Genomic DNA, 10,595 nt, shown 5'->3' with positions numbered 1-10,595 from the left:
AAAATGGCGGTCATAGTGTAGCGAAGAAGAATCGGTACCTTGGGGTTACGTTAGGTTTATGTCCATCCATGATCCCCACCCTACCGTTACTGTAAAAGACGGAGCGTGCACGCGCGGGTACATTTGTGACGCGGTAGACGGCGGTAGGTGACGCCACCGCATTGGCGTCATCGCATTGACAAAAGGAAGGTATGAAAAGGTGATAAAAAACAGGGATGTACAGGTTCGGGCGTTTGGGACGCTATACAGGCGTATAAAGGAGGGGATGAGAGGAATAAGAAAAATATTAGTCGATTTGGTAAATATTGAAAAAAGGTACAACCTCACCGCTGACCTTGACCCTGACATATGTGGTCAAGGTCATGACCCTGAGTAACCTGCAAAAAGTTTTAGTTGGCGGTCATTGTTTATTAAGAAGTTATGAGCAATTGAAATTCGCGCAAAGCAAGGTCCATTTCCAAGCAAAATTTAGTTTCAAATATTTTCAGAATCGGTTTTCCTGAGTAATTTCATATATATATATATATATATATATATATATATATATATATATAAGGGCCGAAGTCAAATATTTTCGCGCGCGCACACACACACACACACACACACACACGGGGGGAGGGGTGCAAGGGGGGCCTTCGGCCCCCCTCCCGCACCCACCCCGTCCCCCTCGCTTTGCGTGGAAAGTTGCAAATTGGAACCTCGCTTTGCGTGAAAAGTTGCACTCTACCGTAAGCACCTCTATCTACGTAATAAATGCAGGAGAGTAACTTCTCACGCGAAGCGAGATTCCATTTTGCAACTTTCCACGCGAAGCGAGGGGGACGGGGTGGGTGCGGGAGGAGGGCCGAAGGCCCCCCTTGCATCCCCCCGTGTGTGTGTGTGTGGTAATGTCATCGCTAAAAAAAAATATAAAACAGAACAATTATTTTTATTGTTTTTCACCTTATGGCCCTTATATATACATATATATATACCTAACATGCTACAAGAATGTAAATAAAACTGTTGTTCTTTCATTTTTGTTTACATTTTTTCTGAGAAATTTATAGAGTAAGAGAAAGAATTGCACAGTATTGTTTCAGCTGTTGAAGGAAACAGTTTTCAAAATGAAATTATATCAATTCTTACGTATTGCTGATAATTTCGATACGTTGCTAGATTTTTTAATTCTGCACCGCGTTATTCGTGATACAGTGATTTGTCCGAAATGTGGATCGGAATTACATCTAAATCGTGAAACATTGCGTCTGAGATGTTTCAGTGTTTCGTATGTAACACGAAACAAAAAGAAGAGACAGAAAATTTATTGCGGTTACAACATTAGTACTTTTCGAGGTACGTGGTTTGAAAACGCACATCTAAATCTAAAAAAAATGTGTCGTTTTATCGCATATTTTATTTATCATCCACCGCCACATGTGCATCGTCTAATGAGCGAACTTAGCATCAATATCCGAACAGCGATTGATTGGTCATCTTTTTGCCGTCAGGTAAAATGTAGTCAAAATACATTCATAAATTTTATTGAATTTTTTACTTTTTACTTATATATTCAGTGATTATTTAGAATCACAGCTTCACTTGTAAATAAATTGCAAATTTTTTTACTGATTTTTTTTTACTTAGACACTAATATAAACCTATTTTTTTATAGATTTGTAAATTTTGGGTTTCACAAGAAAATTGTAAAATTGGTAGTTCGAATCATATCGTCGAAATTGATGAAGCAAAAATCGGAAAACGTAAATATGGAAAAGGTCGCATAGTTAAAGGTCAATGGGTGTTTGGAGGCATTGATAGGGAGACAAAGAAAATTTTTATCGAACCAGTTCCATCCAGGAGTTCAAAAAATTTATTAGAAATTATAAAACGACGAATTGCACCAAACACAACAATCTATTCTGATCGTTGGAAAGCGTACAATTGCCTGACAGAGGAAGGATTTCTTCATTGCAGCGTAAATCATAAGATGAACTTTGTTGATCCGGAAACAAGTGCTCACACACAGAATATTGAACGCGTATGGCGTGATTTACGTTCCGCAATTCCTAAGTATGGAATTATTAACAAACATTATAGTGCTTACATTGCCGAGTTTTTATTTAAACGAGAACACGAATATCGAGACAGAATTGAAGCATTTTTCGACACGATGGCAAGAATGTATCCGATAACATCTACTGATTTTGTACACTGCAATATATAAATATCTACAATTTACTTGTGTTATTTTTATTCATTCTATATCACTTGTTCATTATACTTGTTTTATTGATAACTTTTTAATTAAGAGTGACCGCCAAATAAATCCTTCTGAATATGACTCAGGACATTGACTTTGACAACATATCACAAGCTCAAGGTCATCGGTGAGGTTGTACCTATTTTCAATATTTACCCTTATTACTATTATACTTATTCTTATTACTATTATTACTATTATACTTATTCTTATATTACTATTATTACTATTATACAGGGTGGGCCATTTTAATCTATGCACCCAAATTTCTTTGTACCTAAGACAGATACGGAAAAATGATTCAGACAAAAGTTTTATGGTTTCGAGGGGGCCATAAGATGGTATCATTGGTTTGACCTTGAAGAGTTATTTGAAGGTCACATGAAGGTCACCTTTAATTTCTTAAATGGAACCTACTATTTGTCATTGCATATTCTTGTAGCTTATCTCGAGAGCTTTCCAAAACACTATAATTAAGTACTTTTTTGTTAAGTACTTTTTGAGTTATGAGGCTTGAAATAATTTCTTAATTTTACATAAACCGTAAAATATCTTGTAAAATATTCATTTTTCGATTATCTTACCTTAATACTTTTATGTACAAAATAATGAGAGGAATCAATTGGTGTAAAGAAAACACATAGTTGTTTTTAAGAAAAAATATGGAATTGTTAATTGCAAATTACATATTTTTTCTTAAAAACAACTATGTGTTTTCTTTACACCAATTGATTCCTCTCATTATTTTGTACATAAAAGTATTAAGGTAAGATAATCGAAAAATGAATATTTTACAAGATATTTTACGGTTTATGTAAAATTAAGAAATTATTTCAAGCCTCATAACTCAAAAAGTACTTAACGAAAAGGTACTTAATTATAGTGTTTTGGAAAGCTCTCGAGATAAGCTATAAGAATGTGCAATGACAAATAGTAGGTTCCATTTAAGAAATTAAAGGTGACCTTCATGTGACCTTCAAATAACTCTTCAAGGTCAAACCAATGATACCATCTTATGGCCCCCTCGAAACCATAAAACTTTTGTCTGAATCATTTTTCCGTATCTGTCTTAGGTACAAAGAAATTTGGGTGCATAGATTAAAATGGCCCACCCTGTATATATATATATATATATATATATATATATATATATATATATATATAATCGAAAGTATTACATTTTCCAACTTATTATTTTTGAAATTATAAGATTAAATGTGACATCACACCCACACATACAGATAACGCAATATTTTACAAGTTTCTTTTTCCCGGAGAAAAATTTTTACGAAATAATTGTACGATTAAACGATCGTTATGTTCGCAATCTTCGGAAAAAAGACTAAGAAACCGATCAAGATCGTAACCGTTACACATATAATATAAAAATACACAACTGTAGCGTCCGCAGGTTTGAGAGAAAAGTCCTTGTAGTTGTTCGGTATTCCATCGATAAATGTTGGAATTTCGTCGGAGACGAAGGAAAAAACCCGGATATAAGGGCGGTATTCCGTAGCTATCGAAGTATGTCCCTTTACCGTGTTCGTCGAGGAAGAAAGCGATCCAGTGTTCTCCAGGGCGATTATGATTGTCCGTATTAGCGACGATGGCCGTCGACCTCGTCCACACCATCGGCAATCTGTCGGCAGGATAGATTCCCACATGTTTGGCATCTAGCTGACGCAATGCTTGCAGAATTTCGCGAGAGTCCATTTGTTTGCAACGAAGACGAGCGAACAAGCGGTATTATTTGAATAATTTCTTTTGGTGGCTTGTTTTTGGCTTGTACAGCTAACGGATTTTCAATGTCTGTTTGCGTGGAGCGATTAATAGTCGTACGTTCGATTTTTTGCAGATTTTTCTTCTCTATTTTATTATTTGATTGTGCTTTAATATTTTCATTTTCATCCTCGTCGTCGTCGTCGCTTACTATCAAAATTTCGGGAGAACTACAAGTCGTTTGAGTAATACTGTCTTCGTCGCTGTTGAAATTATTTTGCGCAACTATCCAGCTTTTTAATTTGTGAGCGTTGCGTAATGCGCAATGAAAGATTCCGAATTTTCGAAATCCGTGATGTCCGCACTCTTCTTCTACCGTCAGATTTTTGAATGCCGGTGAGATGCCTTCCAAATTATATATATTTCTAGAAAGTAGATTCTGCAAATAACTCGCTTTTTCGTTTCCTCTAACATAAATGTGACGCACGCATCTTGTAATTTGCCGCAGTTGCGATGTAAAATATTGCGGATTAGTTTCGCCATCGAACCATTCAATACCGTGATGATTTCGCGTGAGTCAGTTGTTTTCTTGCCTTATTTTTTCGGATAATTCGGCAAACGAATGCAGCGGTATCATAATCCAATGATTGACGATTGGAGCGTCAATCGCTACAACAGCAACCTCCTTAGGGATAAACTTTTTCTCCGCATCGCGAAAACCTTGAATATCGATGATTATATCCATCTTACGAAAAAACTTATGTGATTCGACGCGAGGCTCTATGTGAAACAACGACGCCGAGCGTGTCTCCAACGAAACTGAGTACTTTTCGAAACGTTGCGCACTGATGTCGGCGTTTTGAGCGAAGTAGAGGGGGAACAATTTTAAGCGTCTATAAAAAATTTACCCCGAAAAATCGACGATGACTTGACGAGACGAGTCGATTTCTATGACATTATCGAATTCGGCATAGATAATACAATTAACCGTCTCAGAAAGTGCCTTTACGAATCGCACTTCTAATCGTAAACTACCATGTTTGACGAGATTCCAATGTCCAGCGCAATTAGCGGATAGATCGGGAGTAAGATCAAAAGCGAATAAAGTATATCCTTTGAAATAATCGTCTCTGGTTATAGAATTTCCTTCGTTCAAAAAATGAATGCCTGTTCCCGAGAAAAGCGTTTGATAAGTTTCGATGTAAAGCGGTTCTCCGCGGAGAAAGCTGGTTGCAAAGGTCTACTGGGAATTTGCGTGCCATCGACGTACAACGAAAAGAAATTTATTCCGTAGTTTTTGAAATTAAACGGATTTAATTTTCTGTCACCGTTAAACGCTTTATTACTAACGAAACCGACTATTACTCGCTTCGGTAATTGACCGAGTATTACATTATCTAACGATTCACCCATAACACCGCTATGAATCGTGAACGTTTTAACCTCGACTCTCGTGAGCGGATACTTGGCTGTAACTTTACTCATCATTCTAGCATGCGCGAGTAACAAACCTGAGCTTATTTTCGCCCTTCTAACGAGTAAGGTAGCATCGAGAATATGAATTTTCGATGATCCGCTACTTTCCATGAGACAGAACGAATCTTTCGAACGAACGAATCTCAACCGTACTTCTACACCGTTAATTAAAAATTTGTCTTGATTGAAAACGTCGCAATGGAGATGTCCTACGAGATTTAACGCCTTCCCTCCGGAAATGTAACGAGCGCGTCTCGCGAGAACGGGATTGCCGGGATTTGATTCCAACAGATCGTCCATGTGTCCAGGTGCGTCCATGTCCCATAGACAGGAAATTAGATGGGAAGTTTTTGCGGGTGAAGAATAATTTAACAACGCCTCTATGTACGCACGGTACGCGTAAGCGTTGTTTGGAGGCGACACGAGCTTCTGATTGAAATACACGTCGATTTGATTGAAGATAGAATGAAGCAAATGATTTACGGGGCCTACGGCTATTCTTTCGGCGCTTGTTCCTGAAGTTTGTTTTGCGGAATCGGCGTTTGTTTCTACACGTAGACGAAGACTCAGCATGGTGTGCGTGAGATCTAAATATTTGTAACGATGCACCCCGATGCATCGTTCCTGATTCCCGGCAGAACATCAGCCGGAAGCTGCCGCCCGGCAGAACACCCGCCGGGCAGAGGCAGGGGCGCGGTGCGCCCATCTTTTAATCGTTCTCATTACGGCCCAGAGCCGTTAAGGGCTCAAAACGGCCGAACACCGCCGATCAGAGCCGAGGTGGCCCGAACCGCCGACCGGCGAAAACCCGCGTTCGGCGCTCAACCCGAACCCCTCCGAACGGATCCGACCGTACCGTTTCCGAAAAACCGTTCGGAAGGGGTTATACCGCCGCGCGCCGACGCGGGCAATTAGTCGGTATAAAAAGGGCACATCTCGGCGTCTAATCACCATATTACTGATCCGCTCTAAGCAGTACGCTTCAGCAGCAATCCAGAAATCCTACCAGGCACTAATTACAGAGGACGAAAGGTGGAGCGCGCTCCGTCTTAGCCGAGTGATCTCGATTCCGAAGTGCAAGTGCAAACCGCCTAATCCGCAGCTGGGCCATCACGGAAGGTGGAGCTCAGAGCCGCCCCGAGTCGAGTGTTCTCGACCCAGCTGCAACGCGAACACCATCCTTCGCGACGCGATCCTATCTCGCGTACTTTAACATCGAACGCATACGCGCATTTGATCATCGCGGCCTCCGCCGCCGCACGTATCAACCGCACCGAGCGCACAAGCGCATCCGTTTATCGCGGCCTCCGCCGCCGCGTATTTTGTACCGAACGCATAAGCGCATCCGCTTATCGCGGCCTCCGCCGCCGCGCACTTTGTTACCGAACGCATAAGCGCATCCGTTTATCGCGGCCTCCGCCGCCGCGTATTTTGTTACCGAACGCATAAGCGCATCCGAATATCGCGGCCTCCGCCGCCGCCGTCAAAGCGCAACACGCGCATACAATTATCACGGCATCCGCCGCTGTGATTAAAGCGCACCGATTATAGTAGACCGAACGCGGACTTTAAATCGTATCATCGAGGAAATAATAATTCTCGCGAAAGCAACCGTCGATTCCGAGAGCCCGAGGATTCTAAGAACCGCGGGGATTCCTCGCGGAAAAAGCGCCGCAAAAACACGCGCTGTCTCGCGCGCCGTAAACCCAAACAGCTGTTCGCGATCAAAGACCGGAATTAACGGCGAAAACTGCATTTGTCGCGTTAGTAATCAGCCAGCGAAATTATTAACCACACACACACACACACATTCGCATACACATACTCTGTACACTTATATATTCGAATAAATACGTTCGTTTAAAACACATCGCGTATTTTCTTTCCAACGAACCTTGCACCGGCGATCTATCCGCGCTACAAAGAAAACGTCCGAAAATACGACCGTTACATTGGCGCCCGAACAGGGACGTTTTTTTTTTCTTTTCTTTCTTTCTTCTCTCTCTCCGCTTAGTGTGAGGTGTGGGTGTGCATTATGCGATCGTGGTTATACGCACTCCCGAAAGAGCAACTGGCCGTGCTAGCGGAAGGGTATGGTTTAGAGAGCACCGGCACTCTCGATGACATCCGCCGACGCATGCGGGAATACGCCGACACCCATGCGGACGAATTCGCGTCCGACCCGCGCGAGCAAGCAGGGCCTTCCGGCACGTTACCACACGTGGTCGTCACAGGGGCCTCGCCCATGGGCCGCGATGCACCCATGGATTTCGCGAACCCCGCAGTGCCCGACCATCGCGCAATCAACCAGATCCGGAAGAGTGGATATCATTTTGATGGGCGCGACCCCGCAGCGTTCCTGGAACGTCTTGCCGAATTCCGCGAAAACTATCACATCGCCGAGGAACAACTCCTGCGTGGATTATCGGAATTATTAAGGGGGGACGCCCTTTTGTGGTACCGGAATCACCGGACCAGCTGGGCCTCTTGGCAGGGGTTCGAGGCGGCATTCCGGCTGCAGTTCCTGCCCCATCGGTACGATGCCTCCCTCCGCCGCGAAATCGAAAACCGACATCAAAAGGCCAACGAGACATTCGCGCAGTACTCCACGGTGATGATGACGCTCATGCGCCGGGCCGGCGGATTCTCACCCCTTATGCAGCTCGAGTATTTGTACGACCATATGCATCCGGAGTACAAATTCTATATTCGACGGCGCGATATCGGCGATATCTCCGAATTACAGGCCCGCGCCCGCGAACACGAGGACCTGGTGAGCGAACGGCAGGAAGCGCTCAAGAGGGAGAAAGCCGAAACGAAACCCGTCGTGGCGGCTGTATACAATAGAGCCGAGTGCTGTTGGCGATGCAAACAGCGTGGGCACACGCGTCGTCAATGCAGACGCCCCGCGAAGAAGTTTTGCTCGCAGTGCGGGCGAGACGGGGTGCTCACCGCGCAGTGCCACCCGCCGGCGGGAAAAGCCGACGGGGCTGGAGAGAAGGCCGCCGTCGCAACTCCAAGCCCCGAATAACTTTCAAACCGCGACCGCACACCGTGATCAGCATCGGGGGACACGCTTTCGACGCCTTGGTAGATGGGGGGTCCGAAGTGTCCCTGATAAGTGAGAGAACTGCCGAACGATTAAAACGAACGGGTTTCGCGTGGACCACGGGGGGAAGCCAGATACAATTGGCAGACGATCGCAACGCAGATCTCGCGGGGGGAATGACCCTGCCAGTGGAAGCGGCCGGCCGCACCGCGACGCATACGTTCGGGGTACTACCGGGTCTCTCGAGCGAAATATTAATGGGGGTGGATTTGCAGGCGAAACTGCGGATCAGTACGCCGGCTCCGCCATTACATGTGATCCGATGGCACCAGCAGTGCTGCACCATCGGAGGCCTGGCCGGTAGGACCGCCGAGGAAGATAGACGGCTCCAAGAATGTCTGCGAGACGAGCTCGCGAAATTCGAGCCCGTGAAGGGGCCCACCGATCGTGCTCAGCACGCCATTCGTCTCATAGACGACACGCCCATCAAGCAAAGGTATCGCCCCCGCAACCCGGCGATGCAGGCGGTTATCGATACCGAGGTGGACGAGATGCTCGCCCAGGGGGTCATTGAACCTTCGTACAGCCCCTGGAGCTCACCCATCGTGATCGTCAGGAAAAAGGACGGTCGGCAGCGTTTCTGTATTGATTTCCGCCGAGTCAACGACGTGACACATAAAGACGCGTATCCGCTACCGCAGATCACCGCGACGTTAGACAAATTGAGAGGGGCCCGGTATTTGTCTACCTTAGACCTAAAAAACGGTTACTGGCAGGTGCCCTTGGCTCCAGACAGCCGGCCGATCACCGCGTTCACGATCCCGGGAAAGGGGCTTTATCAATTTAAGGTCATGCCGTTCGGGTTGCACTCCGCCCCGGCCACGTTTCAGCGATTACTGGACACGGTTCTCGGACCCGAATTAGAACCGCACGTGTTCGTCTACCTCGACGATATCATCATCATCAGCCGAACGTTCGACAAACATCTCGAGCTGCTTAGGGACACGTTTCGCCGCCTTCGTGACGCCCGCCTCCGCCTGAACCCGGAGAAATGCCGGTTCTGCGTTGACCGTTTGACGTACCTGGGACACGTAATCGACCGGGAGGGAATTCGGACCGACCCCGGGAAAATTCAAGCGGTGGCCAACTGGCCGGAACCGCAATCCGTCAAGCACATACGTCAGTTCGTAGGGATGGCGTCGTGGTATCGTCGTTTCATCCCGAACTTTTCCACGATCGCGGCCCCACTCACGCAATTAACCAAGAAAAACGCCCGATAGAAATGGGGCGAGGGGGAAGCCACCGCGTTCGCGCAGCTTAAACATGCTCTAAGCTCCGCGCCGGTTCTGGCATGTCCAGACTTCACACGCCGTTTCTTTCTCCAGACCGACGCTAGCACGACCGGACTTGGCGCGGTTTTGACGCAAAACTTTGAGGAGGGCGAGCGCGTAATCGCCTATGCGAGCCGTACGTTGAATGCGGCCGAGCGCAACTATAGCGCCACGGAGCTCGAATGCCTAGCCATCGTATGGGGCATCCGGCGGATGAAGAGCTACCTAGAGGGTTACGCCTTCACCGTCGTGACAGACCACCAGGCCCTGCGATGGCTACAGAAAATAGAATCTCCGACCGGACGCCTCGGACGCTGGGTATTCGAGCTCCAACAATACGATTTTGACGTGAAGTACCGTCGCGGGGTACTTAATCGCGTCGCGGACGCTCTATCGCGTCACCCGGCAACCTGCGCCGCGAAACGCCAGGGGTGCACCTGGTACCGCCGGAAATTCGAAGGGGTGCAGCAGGACCCTACCGCACACACCGACTACCGGATAGAGGACGGAAAATTGTACCGCCTCCTCTATCACAGCCTCAACTTTAAGGAAACCGCAGCAGAGGAGCAGTGGAAACTCTGCATACCGAAGGAGGCCAGGAACGACATCCTACGCCGATACCACGACGCCCCCACCGCCGGGCACATGGGCATCGCAAAAACAATCGCCCGGATTGCCGAATCTTATTACTGGCCGGGGATGTTTCGCGACATCGCGAACTATGTGCGAATCTGCAAAAATTGCCAAACGCACAAGGTCGCACAGCAGCGACCGGCCG

The 10,595-nt window shown here is 46.2% G+C and overlaps 1 protein-coding gene across 1 annotated transcript; it reads right to left on the bottom strand.

The window, feature by feature from the left end:
- Nucleotides 1-286: 286 nt before the first annotated feature.
- On the bottom strand, nucleotides 287-6,010 carry LOC145960126 (uncharacterized protein F54H12.2-like). Its single transcript, XM_083079395.1, has 3 exons — nucleotides 5,308-6,010; nucleotides 4,870-5,128; nucleotides 287-377 (listed from the first exon to the last, which is right to left on the bottom strand). The coding sequence occupies exons 1-3, from the start codon at nucleotides 6,008-6,010 to the stop codon at nucleotides 287-289; spliced, it is 1,053 nt and encodes a 350-aa protein (XP_082935521.1).
- Nucleotides 6,011-10,595: the final 4,585 nt, after the last annotated feature.

This window comes from Camponotus vicinus, unplaced genomic scaffold (assembly GCF_025532165.1).
Source record: "Camponotus vicinus isolate PSW18456_S1 unplaced genomic scaffold, iyCamVici1.0 SCAF_10, whole genome shotgun sequence".
Classification (NCBI taxonomy): Eukaryota; Metazoa; Arthropoda; class Insecta; order Hymenoptera; family Formicidae; genus Camponotus; species Camponotus vicinus.
The sequence above is the reverse complement of the archived record's forward strand: the minus strand, read 5'-3'. Positions and strand labels throughout refer to the sequence as shown.